Below are 16275 nucleotides of genomic sequence, written 5' to 3'. Positions count from 1 at the left end.
ATATGATTCCCATTCTCCCCCCCCCCACCCCCCACAACGGAACACCAAGCAAAAATAAGGCAATAATAAAGCTGCAGAATGATAATTCAGTGTGTAAAGGGAGGTCATACCTGACCCATTAGCATTCTTTGAGGTAACAAGCAATTTAGTCAGAGATAGTGGGCGTGATCTATTTGGATTTCCAGAAAGCCTTTGATAAGAGGCTGCTAAATAAGGTAAGCCCTCTGTTGGGGGCAAGGATACTGGCGTGGATAGAAGATTGGCTGACTGGGAGAAGGAAGAGAGTAGGGATAAAGGGGTCTTTTTCAGGATGGCGGTTGGTGACCAGTGGAGTTCTGCAGGTGTTAGTGTTGGGACCACATCCATTCATGTTACACATTAACAATCTGGATGAAGGAACTGAGGGTGTTATTGTGAAGTTTGCAGATGATGCAAATATAGGTGGAGGGGCAGTGGTGTTGAGGAGGCAAGAAGACTGTAGAAGACTTGGACAGGATGGAGAGTAGGCAAAGAAGTGGCAGATCGAATGCAATGTGGGAAAGTATGAGGTTATGCACTCAGTAAGAAGAATGGAGGCATAGACTATTTTTTTTCAAATGGAGAAAGGTTTCGGAAAATTGAAGAACAAAGGGACGTGGGAGTCCTCAGTTGGATTCGCTTAAGGTTTAAAATGCAAACAGATGGCAGTTAAGAAGGCAACTGCAATGGTAACATTCATTTCGATTTGGGCTAGAATGCAAAAGCAAGAATGTAGTGCAGAGGCTGTATAAGGTCAGACCAGTTTTGGAATATTGTGAGCAGTTTTGGGCCCTGTATCCAAGGAATGATGTCCTGGCTTTGGAGGTGACTCTCGGGAGGTTTACAAGAATGATCCTGGGGGTGAAGGGTTTATATATGAGAAGTGGTTGAGGACTCAGTCTGTATTCAGTGGAGTTTAGAAGGATGAAGGAGGGGAATCTAATTGAAACTTACAGAATACTAAGAGGCATGGAGAAGATGCTTCTATTAGTAGGAGGGACTAGACCCAATGGAAGAGGAAATATGAGATCTATGGCCACATCAAGGTCATGCCGCACAGTTTGGAGAGCTTTGCTCTACAGTCCAATTCATTCCTGTTTATAATTGCGAACCACTATTTAGGCATCCAAAGATCTTTAAATTTATTTTTATTAGCACTTTCAATCTAAAACTTTTATTTTTCCTTGGAAGCAGCACAAGATTCAGTACCAGAAACAGAAACTGCTGGAAAAACCTGGGTCTGGCAGCATCTGTGGAGGAAAGCAGCGTTAATGTTTCAGGTCCAGTGATTTTCCCCCCCCCTCCCATAACACAATTTATTAGATTGTTCCTAGGTTGAGAGGCTGAGAAATTTAAGCACTCATTCAAGATTCTGAAGGGGCTTGATAAGATCGACTTTGACAGAGTGTTTCCCCTTGAGTGGGGAATCTAGAACGCAAGCAGATGGATAAGAGATGAAGACAATGCTGTTGAAGCACTCCTATATCTGGGCAGCACCTATGGAGAGAGAAACATGAGTTACCATTTTGCGACCAATGAATCTGAAGAGTCATATTCAACTCAACCCTAACTCTGTTTCTGTCTCCACTGATGCTGCCCAGCACTGAGTTTCTCCAGCAATTTTTGGTTCACATCTTCAGCAGCTGCAGTATTTTGCATTTATCTTGGATTGTTTAGGACTGAGATGAGAATTTCTTTCCACGGAGGATTATAAATCTTTGGAACTTTCCCCAATAATTTGCGTATTCAAGGTTGAGTTAATAGACTTTTTCATGTCTTGAAATGGAAGAATATGGGGAGTGGGTGGGTAAATGAAGTTGTGACAGAATTTAAGTCATTATTATATTGACTGGCAGAGCAGGCTTCCTGGTCCAAATAATCTTCTATGTTCTGTTTTCTTTTTCTGGATACTGCTTTACAGCTTTTCCAGTATCAATTCCTATATCCAGGTTTATTCTGAAAACTGCTTAGGTTAATTTGTCACCCTGTTGTTCCCCTTTTCCAATGGAGAGCAAAAATCTGACTTGAAGTAGAACTGTTGTATGTGCGTGCCCTGGTCCCCCTCACCTTTCTATGTTTCTTCACCTAAATGCTACACTTGACTGAATCCTTCAGTTTTATCGGATTGGGAGCTTGATTTCTTTTAAAACAAACTTTCTGCAGAGCTCGTCGCTATTGTTTCTGATTTGAACTGTTGACTGATATGTGAGCCTTATTTATGAGACTAGCTTCATCGAACAAAATTTTAAACTTAAATTATGCTTTATTAGCTTGTTTAAATATACTACTCCTTATTTTTGGATTGTAACAAAGGGTAGTATGGTACCATGTTGGTTATAATACTGTTATTAGTAGTTAAGTGACACAGCTTCAGATGCCATTATGTTTAAATTCAGTCTGTTAAATAAATCTAATATTTAAAAGTTAGTATGGGTAATGGTGCCCTTTGAAACTACCAGATTGTGAAATATCCTTTGGGAGCAGGACATCTCCCATCTCTACCTGGTATCACATGTACGATTCCACACCCAAGAAAATATGTTTGACTTTTAACTCTCTTCTGAAATGATCTAACTATATATAACTGTTCTGTTGCATTTAAGTACAGGGCTTTTCACTTCACGACTTCTTTGAAGGGCAATTAATGCTGAACTAGTTTGAGACACTTGCATCCTATGAACAAGGAAAGAGAAGTCTCTTGTCCAGAGCAAATAGTCACACTTTTTTGTGTTTTTGCTTTCTTTTAAACAATCCTTTTTTGCTTTCTCAGATTTGATCTTAGATCTTTAGATTTTACACTTTGTTTCTCATGTCTTTTATAATTCCACTTTAAGCAATTAGGCTTTTGACACCAAACCTGCTATCACAATCGCTGTCTTTTGATTTAATCTCCAGATTTGGTGTCCTCCAAATGTATGTATCTGTATATTACCCTCTCAGTCTTTGATTATAATGAAAATTAAACTGAGGGTAAATAATCAATATATTGACCCTCTCCTTTCAAAGTACTCCTCAAAGAAGGGTTATTGGTAACTGTCCAACAGTAACAAACATCTATTCAGACTTCAACAACAACAGTTCTGAGGAAGGGTCACTGGACCTGAAGCGTTAACTGTTTTCTCCTTCACAGATGCTGCCAGACCTGCTGAGCTTTTCCAGCAACTTTGATTTTGTTCCTGATTTGCAGCATCCGCAGTTCTGTCGGTTTCTATTCAGACTTCATGGTTTGTCAAAAATATTCAGGTGCAGATTGAAAATAAAATACCTCAAAAAAAACAAAACCGTTGCTCCTTGTGGATTGTGAGAGATTGAGGTGTAGTGCTGACAGCTATCCTGGTCCTGATTTTTACTGTGATAATGGTGGTACAATTTTCATTATTTGCCACCGTTACTCCCCTGATGCTAACAACCACCTCTGGAACTTGTGCACGTGCAGACTAACATGGAAAACTAGAAGTTTCTGTCAGTAATTCCATACTTCTGTGCTGTTGCCATTCTTCAGACTTGAATCAATAGAAATTGATTAAATTGGCTGGAACTTCCATTTCTACTTGTTAGTTTACACCCTAAGGATTTTTATAGCAAGGCTGTGTTTTTAACGAAGTAGTAACTTCATAATTGCTGGCAAACATTCTCATTGGCCTTGAAATTCATTGAATGTTAATGGAATTTCTCAAGTGAAACTGTCTAAAAACGTGGAATTTATTATTATCTTTGTCTCCTGTCTTAATCTAATCATTTATTTCTCCATCTGAAAATATAAAGGTGAATTATATTTACTTGACACTGCTTTAAAATGCTGCCCAGAAAAGGAAAATACATACCAGAGAGGTCTTTATTGGATAGATTTTTTAGCAATCAGCAATTGCCCTTGCCCTTGCTTTGCCACTGACCACAAAATTCAGCCCAAACATTTTTGAGGCAAGAATGATTGATTGGAAACTTGTTAACGGTATCCATTTACGGTAGGGAACAAATCAAATCCAGGAAGGAATCTCACTTGAGAAAATGATAGAATGCTTCTTCAGAAATAGGCTTGAGTATCTTTCTTGGGATAACTTTACAAAATGAAAGAACTTTTTAAGCTTAGGAGCTAAATAGATTATGCTGTCACTAAAGCATATTACACCATCAAATTGTATTGTGGCTGATCTGAACCTCTACTCCATTTTCTCACCATTTGATTCAAATTCTGTGACAACTTTAACCTAATAAAGTAAATCTTAGATTTGAATGTTTCAATTGACCCAGCATGCAATGTGTTTTTGGGAAAAGAATTCCAGATTTCCACAGCTGTGTGTGTGGAAAAACTGCATTCTGATTTTACTGTGAAGCTCTAATTTCAAGGTTGTGCTTCCTGGTTCTGTGCTTCCTTGCCAGAGGAAATCACTTCTGTTAAATTTTTTTCTCCATTTATCCTGTTGATACCTCACTATAATAAAGGTAAATATGTACTGTACCCTGGCCTAGATGACAATTGTATCATTTTTGAGACATTGCAGGAATAAAATGTTTTTCGGTGAAGGTTTGATCAGGGATTTGTAGAACTAGATTAGACATGACCTAATCTTCAGAGATCCATGTATACATTGTTTGGTCAAATCGTACCTGATAAGAGATTCCATAAATAGCCTCAACTGACAATTGTACAATTTCTTGGTATCTGCCTTCTAGTTGTCTGAAGTAATAGTGATATCGACTTTCTTTTGCTGCCTGTACTGGTTAATAGCCGAAAGTTGAAACCATCAGATCCTGGAAGTTTTGTCTATTTTAGTCCTCTTGTTTTATCTTACCTTTTTTTGTGTTTTTTTTGATCTACCTATTTTTTCCCAATTGTTTATTTTTAGCTTACTGTTGCTATTTGTACTTCCGGTCTTGTGACTAAGGGTGCAAAATATTCAGTCAGCATTGTTTTAGAAAGGAAAAAGTCATCTTCAGAAAGAATAATTGACTGTGTTTTCAGAACATAACATTCCAAATGGACAGTACTTAAATCACTTAAAGCCTTTTGATAATATTCCTTATATTACAGAAGCAGGAACGATGGAACTTAGGTTAAAACTTTTTCATGTATAATAAAATTGGCTAAGGGAAGGAAATCTGAAAGGGCTTGAATTTCTCCTGCATCTCTGCTGAGAGAGATATGTAACGAACAACAAAGCTGAATGTTCTCAACTCTCAAATTCAAATAGCTGCTACTTTTGTTCAGGGCAGGTGGCGGCATGATCTCAATATTTCATCCACATTTCCAAACGTATAGCACCCGTGATGACCAGAGGTAAGTGCAGGTCAGTTGACCATGAGAAAACTAGAGCTGCCATCATCTCTTCCTTTTAGCCAAGGGCAGTCTATGAAATCTTTGGAGGCAATTTAAGATGACCCTTCTTATTACTTTTTGAAATGATGTTGGAGAGATTGGGCCTGCTCTTGTGTGGATCAGAGTTGAGCATCTCTGCAGAAGGCTTCCTGTTTTTGTCAGGACCCTGCCCAAAGAGGTTGTCGAGAGAGCCCCTCATAGAAGGAAGTAATCAGGCTGACTGACTTAGTCCAAGATGACCTGAAGCTTTGATCTACATAGTACAGATTCCTAAAAGTGGAAATGAAGATGACCATCCTCTTTTTACACCTTTGGGTTTTTTCCAACATGAGCAAAATGGCTGATTTCAGCCAAGGCAAACAGCGGACAGGCTGTGGCAGCATTACGGTACAGGGAAAAAAAATCAAATAATGTTGCTAGGCATATGGAACTTGTTTTAAGAAGGGATCTAAAGGAGAAGCCAGGGAACTATAGATCTATGAGTGTGACTTCAGTGGTGGATAAGCTGTTGGAGGTGATTCTGAAAGGTAGGATTTTTATGCGTTTGAAGAGGCGAAGAATGATTAGGGATCGTTAACATGGTTTTGTACGTGCAAAATTATGTCTCTCAAACTTGATTGAGTTTTTTGAGGAAATAACCAAGATGATTGAGGGCAGAGTGGCTAACATTTACTCTGACTTAAGTGAAGCATTTGACAAGGTTCCACGTGGTATGACTAATTAGTAAAGTCGGATCACATGGGATTCAGGAGAAGCGTGCAGATTGCATTCAAAATTGGCTTAATGGCAGGATGCAGAGTGGTAGAGGGTTATATTTCGGACTGGAGGCCTGTTACCAGCAGGGTTTGGTGATAGATCCACTTTTGTCACTTATATAATTGATTTAGATGAGAATAAAGAAGGCATGGTTGATAGGTTTGTGGATGACATCAAAATTGGTGATCTAGTGGATAGTGAAGAAGGTTATCTAAGATTACAAATAGATCTTGGTTGATTGGGTCAACAAGCTGAGGACTGGCAGATGGTGTTTAATTTGGATAAATGCAAGGTATTGCATTTTGGTAAAAAAAAATGAAGGGCAGGCCTTGGCTATTGTAGAATAGAGATCCTTAGGGGTTCACGTACGTAATTCTTTGAAGTTTGCTTCATATGTAGATAGAGTGGTTAAGAAGGCAGTTAGCATGCTTGCCTTTATTGCTCAGATCTTTGAACATAGGAGTTGGGATGTAATGTTGAGGTTGTATAGGACATTGTTGAGGTCTCTTCTGGAGTACAATTTGCAATTCTGGTCACCCTGTTATAGGAAGAATATTATTAAGCTGGTGAGGGTTCAGAAAAAATTTACCAGGATGTTACCAGGAATGGAGGGTTTGAGTAATAAGGAGGAGCTGGATCGGCTGGGACTTTTTTTCACTAGAATGTAGGTGGTTGAGGGTTGTCCTCATTGAGGCTTATAAAATCATGAGGTGTATAGATAAGGTGAATGACAGATGTCTTTTCCCTAGGTTGGAGGATTTCAAGTCTAGGGGGTATATTTTTTCAGGTGAGAGGAAAATGATTTTAAGAAGATATGAACGGCAACATGTTTAGAGTGGTTCGTGTGGAATGAACTTCCAGAGGAAGTGATCGATGCGGGTACAGTTACAATGTTTAAAAGACATTTGGATAAGTACATGAATAAGAAATGTCTGAAGGGATATGGGCCAAGCGCTAGCAGGCAGGATTAGTTTAGTTTGGGATTATGGTTGGCATGGATTGGTTGAATGGAAGACTGTCATACAGGACGAAAACAATGCTTGTGGGAATAAGTTGGGACTATCTTTTGAATAAAAGGTGGAGAAGAGATAGGATTCAAAATTAGGTTTCTGGATAGGTAGATGGGAGAAATGGTTCCCATTGGCAGAAGGATCAAGAATCAGAAAGCACTTAAGATAATTTACAAAAGATGCAATGATAACATGAGAATGGGTAAGATCTGGAATGCATTGCCTGACTCTGTGGTGGAGGCTGGGTTAGCTGACACTTTCAAAAGAGAAGTGGATTGTTTCTTTTCAGATAACAACAATATGTAGTACCATGTGGATATATTGCTCATTCAGAGCAGCACCTACGTGATGGGCTGAATGGGTTCCCTTTGTGCTGCACCTATTCTACTGTGGCAATTTGTGTAATGTAATGCTCTTTAATGTAATAAAATCGCATATGTTTCATAGATACAGTACAAAACAAAATGTGATTGAACACAAATAGAGTTATTAGGATAGATGACCACGAACTTGGTCAGCGAGGTAGGTTCTAAGGAGTGGCTTATAAAGTAATAAAGTGTTTAGGGAGGGAATGCTAGAGATTAGTACTCTAATATTCCAGTACTGTAAACAGATTGAAGGTGTGGCCACCAGTGTTGGAGTCATTGAAATCTGGGAGGTTCCGGAGGGCAGAATTAGAAGGCAGACGGATCAGGGGAAGATTGCAGGTAATTAGATGTGGAGGGTCAAGGCCAAGGAGGGATTTGAAAACCAGAATGAGAATTTTAAATTAAAATGTGGCTTAACTGGGAGCCAGGGCAGATTAGTGAGTGAATGGGACATGGTGCAAGTTTGGACATGAACAGCAGTTTTATATTATCTCCATTTTATTGAGGGTGGAATATAGAAGGGAAGAGGTAGGTGTCAGAAGATTTTAGAACAAACTTGTTTGGAGATAACAAACGTGCATGAAAATTTCAGCACAGATTGAGGGTGGATTGGAATTGGGTGACACAATGGCAGTGGACATAGATTATCTTGAAGTTGGGGATAGGTGGTTGGAAGCACATCTCTGGGTCACATTTGACATGTTTGCAAAAGATATTGGTTCAGTCTCAGATGATGGGAAAAGATGGAGTTGGTTGTGGAGTGGAGTTTGTGACTAAACAGGAGACAAATGCTTCCATCTTTCAAGTAGAAGAAATTTCTGCTCATTTTAGTACTGGGTGCTGACAAGAGGTTGAGGCTGAGAAGAGATAGAGCAGTAATGATAGATTGAGATAGAGTTTGGAGTCTTCTGTGTATATGTGAAAACTAGCTTTTTAAAAATCATTTGGAGGTCTAGCATTTGGATTAGAAATAAGCTGTCAAATATAGAGTCTCAGGAGATGTCATGGTGTTTAAGAAGAAGACAAGCCATTGTCGTGATTCCCTGATTACCATTACATAAGAACGCAGTCCACCCAAGTAGGTGATTATAGAGTTGTAAGGGACAATGGTGTGATTTGTCATATCAAATGTCAAACTTTTGTAGTCAGATCGAGATGGAATGAGGAGGATAACTGCTGATTTTCAGGAGCACTGACAATTTACTATTTGGCTAGTTATCTGGCTTGTCATTGCAATTCACTAAACAACCTGCGTCACTGTTCCCCTTGTGCGCTACCCTGCAGAGCTTTCCCATGACTGGAGGTCTGAACCTTGGCTTGGTGGGAGAAAAGCTGTTAAAATACCCGTGCTGTGGCAGCCAGACCAAAGGGATGCAGCGTTTGTTCAAAAACTGGGCTTTGACGGCATGAATCGTGGTATCAGCTTTTACTGAACCCTCAGTGGCAACTTGAAGTTCACTCCTAGACAGATGCTAATCTTTTTGAACTCAAGGTTTAATCACAAAAAATTGAGTTTTTTTAATATAAAACATCTATCTGTTAGAATTTTGCGACAGGTGGCTGGTTTAATTCTCTAAAAGGCATTTCGTAAAACACTACACAGCAGACTTGCTTAAAGAATCCGAGAGGAGCATCATGGATATGAAATTCGCTGCATGACAGCAAATAGTGATAGTGGTTAATTTTCAGAATGGAGGAAAGCAGATAGTGGAGTTCTCCAGACCTTGGTTTGGACCTCTACATTTCCTGATCTTTATTAATAGCCAGACGTTTATGTACAGGGTGAAATTTTGAAATTTATTGAAAATGTAAAACAGAAATGAGTTGTGAACTGAGACGAGGATAGAGGAGAACTTCAAAAGGACATTGCCCAGTTGGTAGGATGGGTGGACAAGTAGCAGGTATAATTCAGTGGAAGGAAGTGTCACTTTTCGTATAATGAATATGAAGCGTACACTACAAAAGCGCAAAAGTGGAGAAACCTGTGTATTTTCATAATTGAAAATAGGAGGGTGGGTTGGAAGAGCAGTAGTAGAATATATGGCTTTCTCGGTTTTATTTGTAGGGTTATAAAGTACAAAAGCAAGGAGGTTCCCTTTACAAGGGTTCTTACAGCTCTGTTTGTGAAGTTGCAGAAAACCAAAAATCATCAAAATGTCTCTAGGAAATGAGTTACTTCAGTTACTTATTTAGAGAGTTTTGGGCTATTCTCTAGAGAAGAGGAGATTTTGGGGAGATTTGACAGTATTCAAAATTCATGAAGTAGATCCCATCTGGGAGGATCAAGAACAAGAGGGCACAAATAAGAAAGTTGGCAAAAGAAGCAGTTGTGACAAGGAGAGAAATTTGTGTAGTGAATGGTTAGGACCTGGAATGCACTGCTTGAGTGTGGTGTAGACAGGTATAGTTAAGGCATTGAAGCTACAATTGGATTATTATCTGAAAAGGAATGGTGTGCAGAGCAGGGACTGGGGGAGTGGGGTGGGTGGGTGACACTAGATGAATTGCTCATTCAGAGAACTAGTATGTTCATGCTAGGCCAAGTGGTTTCTGTTGTGTATCCATTCTTCCAGAATGGGAGTTGCTCACCTTCATTCCAAGGAATTTTAAGACTACCTTAAAATTCCCTCAAACCATCTTACTTGGGCTCTGGACCATCTTTCTCTTTTTATCGTTTTTTTTTGGGTCTGGAGAGTTGAGGCATGACTTCTCGGTCCAACAGTGCTTATGACCATCTGTACCTGGAACAGGATTGTGAGATGCTGAACTGACTGACTGCAGCTGGGATCTTACCTTATCCAGTAAAGCAAGAGCCCAAAGTGAGTAATTGGAGGAGAGGCATAGGTTTAATTTTCCTACCCTAGTACTAGTTAAGCAAAATCTATTGGCTAACTAGGAATGTCCATACACTGTCAAGGAGTGGATATGTGAGGGTTCTGGTTTCCCAACAGACCGTCCTCAGACAGATCAAAAGACCTGAATTGCATGGGATATGATTGGCAAGGGCTTCATTTGTTGCCCATTCCTAATTGCTCTTGAACTATGAGGCTTGCTAGGCCAGTTCGGAGGGTAGTGAAGAATCAAATGAATTGCTGTATGCCTGGAGTCGTTTAAGCCAACAAGGTGAGAATGGCAGATCTCCTTTCTTAAAAGGGCATTAGTGAACTAGTTGCATTCTTACAATGATGATAATTGCCATGACCACCCTTTCTAAGGCCAGCTTTGTATTCCAGATTTTATTAATTGAATTCAATTTCTGCAAACTGCTATGGTGGAATTTGAACCCTGAAGTACTCTGGCATTTTGTGCTGGATATTTCTTCTTTTGAATTTTTACTGACTTAAAATCAGGAATCAAATGAAGTCTGTTCAGCTTTGCAAGGTGAACAGATCTAAAGAGATGGACAAAAAAAGAGCAAAGTCTATAAAAAGAAACTAATTCTTGACAGCAGTGACGTGTACCGACAGACAAAATAGCCACTATGAATATACTTGAGTTGTTGGAGAAGTAAAACAGAAAGGAATCTGAGTGCTTATAGATTAATACTTAGCATGAAAATAATTTAAATGGATAAAAATAATTGAAAGAAAACGGATTTCTAGCTTCTGAATATTTGGAACATCTGAATTTGTCACCTCATGGAAAAGAGTTATATGAAATAAAGGAGTACAAAGCAATGGATTAATGAAGATGTTTGTTGCTAAATCTTGATGGATGTTGAATTGGTATGACATAAATAAAAATGGCAGTATTGTTGAGTTCAGTTAAGTGCTGGTGTCGTTTTTTTTAATGTTGTATATCTATGTCATGAATATTCTGTTGGCCTAACTGACTTTTTCTGATTTTACTCGAGCGCCACCCTTCCTCAGAGTGCTTGTTATTGGGGGAAGAATGCAGCCTGGGAAAGCAGTAGTATAAAACTATATGCAACTTTTAATTTTAGAGAAGTGTTCCTGTGTTTAGGAGAATTCGGACCAATGTTGATTGTGTTTCGTTTGATACTTATTTCAGACTTAAAGGACAAACAAGCTGTGAAGAAGAAAGCAGAGAAAGGAGCATCAAATAGTGCACCAGCTCCAACCAGCCCTTCTGCACCTCAGCCTACTGTGGAGCAAATTAGACAGAATGTCCGGCATTCTCTAATGGATATTTTAGCAAAAAGGTATAACAATTAAATTTGGCTGATTTTTTTTTTTCTTTGTCCAAAACCATTAAAATAGGATCAGATTATCTTTGTTATCTTTAGAAACTAAAGAGAAAAATGAGGTGAGAAGGCAGCCTTGGTGCAGTATTATTTCTTGCCTATTTGTAATGGTGTCCAGTTGTCTGTCAAAACTGGGCTATTGTTGAAAAGTTCATTCAGTGGTTAGTTTTTAATCATTTCTTTTATAACTATTTACCTTTAAATGGTTTCTCAATAGTTTAAGTATTTGCTATAATGTGTTTTGTTGATAGTCGCCATAAATTGTAAAGATTTCTGGCGTAACCTTTAAAGGGCAATGCTAGTTACCAAAGGAAAGCAATGCTATCATTGTAGAAATATTTTTAATCCATTCGTATACAGCAACAGGAACAATCAATTTTATTTTTTTTGCTTTGTGCTTGCGTGGGAAGAAACCTTTGGGCTAGTGAGCATAGGACGAGGAAAACACCACCCACTATCAAACATCACAGAAAAATAAATGATGTAGTGTTAAATTCTCATGACTGTTCTTCACCGCTTCAGAGATGCCCACCTGATCTTTTGGCATGCTTAATATATGTCTGCGCTACTGATTACCGTCCCCAATATCTAGTATTCCAATAACACCAAGGATGATGAGGACTGAAAGCAACAAACTCCAAATTTAAAAAGAAACATATAGTTGATATCTTAGGAAAATTGAACCTTTAAGGGATTAAAGGTTGCATAGATATGAAATTGGTTAAGAAATAGAAAGCAGACAACAAGTGTTTTTCAAACTAGAGAGAAGAATGCAGTGGTGCTCCCATTGGGATCAGTCCTGTTTTTAACATACATAACCTAGACGTGGGTATGAGGGACATAATGTAAAAGCTTGCCGATGGCACAAAACATAGAAATTACTAAATTGTGAAGATAATTTCACATTTTGAGAATACAGTCAGAAATGATTTGTAACAGATGAAAATTAACCCAGAGAAGTGTGAAGTGATTTGTTTTGGTTGGAAGAATGAGGAGACACAATATAAAGTAAGTGGCGCAAGGATAGGGATGAGCCTTTAATGAGTTCTAAAGGTATTTTAAGAGGATTGTTCAGATTTACTGATGGGTTGATACTCACTTCTGCAGCGTAGCTAGGAGTTGACTGTCAGGACGCTGCAGAATTCTCAACATATGAGGGAATTGCCTGGGTATGTTGAAGATTCCACTGGGCAGTTCCCCTATGCCTGGACCAATCTGAAAGAATCCATTTAAATTAGTGAATTTGGAGGGAAGCAGTGCTAGTAATTAAACTGTTACTCAGAATAATTTAGACTATTAGTTGAACTCATCAGTAGCTATTAAACTGGCACCACTATTAAAATTACTGTATATATACCCCCACTAACTCTCTGCCAGACCACTTACGCCCTCCAAACCCTGATTTGACACTTGCCTCTCCCCTAGGACCTGACACCCACATCCCTGCTGCGGGGGCAGAAACTCCTCTGTAACCAGCATCCACCTCTACTCGAGAGAACCTGGTACCCAAGTACCCACTATATCTGGTACCCAAAATCCTCACCCTCGTCACTGGACCCAGCAGCTCCTTCCTCTCCTGGGTCCCCGGAACTGACACGCCCTGTTCCGAGGGTCCGAACAACCCCTGTCCCACTGAAACAGACACCTCTCCCTCTCCCCAGGGCCCAACGACTCCTCCCTGCCGTGGGATGCCCTTCCCCTAGCCTACCCAAAAGTCACAATCACTTATCTGGACCCCCCTCCCCACCTTCTGCCTTGATGTCCTACTTACTTGGCACCCTGCCATCGCACTTATATATACATAACCCTTCACAAGAGCTGTCTGTGATGCTAGAGGTTTTAATTTCATAATATGGAAATTGACTGCTGTGAAAAAAGGGGCATAGTTTGCCTTGCCCTCATATCCTGCACTACAAGGACCTGTCAGATTTAAAGTGTGTTCTTCAGCTCTGAAGGAGCTCTGATTGGTTGAAATCCGTTAGAAACATGGAGCTCACTCTTAACGTACGCTTAACATTTCTTGATAAATCCGGTACAATTATGTGGAATTCCTGGCTTTAGAAATAGCAGTATAGTGTACAGAAGGAATGAAATTTGTACATATTATTTAAAAACTCTGGTTAGACCTCGACTAGAGTATTGTGTCCAATCTTGTGCACCAAACTTCAGGAGTGATGTCAAAGTATTAAGAAAGGGTACCTACAGCTTTTTTCACAATTGCCTAGTGAGGGATAGAACTAGAACCCAATATTTACAAATTTATGTACTGTAATTTGTAGAATATCTCCTTCACAAACACCTAAACCAACAGTGACGGTTTCAGTTTACCTCTATATATAAGAGCACAAATTAATCTGCAGTCACTGCCTATCAACTGAGCATTATTAAATATTTAACTTTGTGTTCACTGTATAATAATTAACTATTGTAAGCCTGGTACTATTTCAGTTATGTTGCGAGAATAAGAATGAGCAAGATTAAAGAGAAATTTGTGAGAAATGTTCAAACTCAAGTGTTTTGATAGAATAAATCAAGACAAACGTTTCTGTTGGAAAGAACTCAAGGTAACATGAAGGAAGAATATTAGAGAGTTGTTGCACTTGGGATTGCGCTGCTGAAAACATGGTGAATGTAGGTTTAATAACTTCCAAAATAAATTCAAGGGATTAAAGGGGGAAGGGTGGGCTATGCAGGAAGGTCAGGGGAATGGAATTAAATTAGATAGGTCTGACACAATGGGTTGAGCAGACTACAGCACTGTTTGATTCTTTGATTCTCCATATTAGGTCTCATAAGAAATACAGTACTGCCCATTGCTAACTTTATAATTATGGTTATATTAACAATGAAACACATTTTACTTTTGTTCAGGCTCTCTGAATCGGATTTGAAAGTTCCAGAGGAGCGAGCAACCAAGGTTGCAGCCAGGATTGAAAGAAAACTATTTTCTTTTTATGGGGACACTGATACTAAATATAAAAGCAAATACAGAAGTTTGATGTTTAACCTCAAAGATCCAAAAAATCAAGTATGTAAACAGCAATTATTCAAAAAAGATTGAAAGAAAAAGTTGCATTTTGCTGAATTTTGAACACTCTCTTGTTTGTAAGATTAATATAACGGAATCTAGTTCATCAAAGTTGACGTTGGGCGTTTAGATTCATGTCAATTAATTTTCTGTTTCCTATATTACAATGTCTTAAAACAGAGGAAATATATTTTTTCAGTTTGTACTGGCAGATATCGTGTAATACATAGTAAGTTATTTATCAGGTGTAATGAACTTAATAACTAATGCTAATATTAAACTCATCATTTTCACAAGATAATGATGAATGCTATTTCTTTCTTCTTTAGTCATTCATCCAGATATACCCTAAAAGCTACCTATTGTAGAATTACTTCAATTCTTCAATGATTGCCTAATTTCTATGTCTGAAAATCCATCTCATTGTAATCCATTGTAAGGACAATCTTTCTGATACCATTCCTAAATGTACTTTTGCCTGGTCTGAAAATCTTTCTCTTTCTCTTTCCCTTTCCCTTTGCCCGGTCTGAAAATCTCTTTCCCTTTGCCCTAGTCATGCAACTTACTTCAATATTTCCCGATATGCTATTTTGATACTGTTTCCCTGCAATTAACTGTCTTGTATTCTTATAATATCACTTCTCACGTTACTCCTTTCAAGGCTCATTCTTTCCGTAGTCTTACGCTGGCACATGTCCCTTCTGGGTCAGTGATCAAAGTCTATTTCCATTTTTTTGCAGTGTCAGCCAAGATTCAGTTAGTAGCACACTTGCAGCAGACTTGCAAGATTGCTAATTCAAATCGGATAGTTACTTTACAGGCTGATACTCCTGTGAAGTACTGAAGGAATGCAGCACTATTGGGGATGCCTTCATTTGATTGAGATTTTAAACTGAGACCCTCAGGTGGATGTCAAAGATCTCATGGCACTATTTTGAAGAAGAGCAGGGTGGCTCTTCCTGTTTACCTGGCCAATGTTTTTCCCTTAAATAACATCACTGAAAGAGATTATCTGGTTACTATGTGCAAGTTTGCCATCACATTTTCAACTTGACCGCAATGATTGTACTTCAAAAGTACATCAGTGGCTATAAATTAGTATTGGGATCTCCTGTGAAAAGAATTCTATAAACGCCAGCTGGCCTTTGTTTAATAAAGCAAAATATTGCAGATGTTGGAAATCTGAAATGAGGACAGAAAGAATTAGAAAATCTCAGCAGGTATGGCAGCATCTGTCGAGTGAGAAACACAGTTAATGTTGCAAGTCTATTTTTCACTCCTTGCTTTCCTATTTCCACCACCACCACCACCACCACCTCCACCCCCCCCGCCCCGCCAATCTTTCACTGTGGTTTATACCTTCTGTAAGATTTCCTTTGATTAAAGTTCAGTTGGCACGTATCAAGTTTTCCCTTTATCCTGTTATTCAGTTTTTAGCCACAGTTTAAAGTACATGAAGTTGCTCATCTCCAGGATTATGTTTTGTATATAGTATGAACTTGCATTGTGGTCAGTTTTGTTTCTTGTTAGAAGTGAATAGTTAAGCCTTTTTCATTATTTGTGTTTAGGCTAGA

The 16275-nt window shown here is 38.8% G+C and overlaps 1 protein-coding gene across 1 annotated transcript in view; it reads left to right on the top strand.

Annotated features, from left to right (window-relative positions):
• The window catches only part of phf3 (PHD finger protein 3), a 159899-nt gene that overhangs the window by 97860 nt on the left and 45764 nt on the right, over positions 1–16275 (top strand). The window contains exons 6-7 of the mRNA XM_048597075.1: positions 11481–11631; positions 14545–14701. Coding sequence (XP_048453032.1) covers positions 11481–11631; positions 14545–14701 — 308 coding nt within the window. The remainder of the gene's footprint in view (positions 1–11480; positions 11632–14544; positions 14702–16275) is intronic.

This window comes from Rhincodon typus, chromosome 5, assembly GCF_021869965.1.
Source record: "Rhincodon typus isolate 14 chromosome 5, sRhiTyp1.1, whole genome shotgun sequence".
NCBI lineage: Eukaryota > Metazoa > Chordata > Chondrichthyes > Orectolobiformes > Rhincodontidae > Rhincodon > Rhincodon typus.
This window is presented reverse-complemented; position numbering and strand designations above follow the sequence as displayed.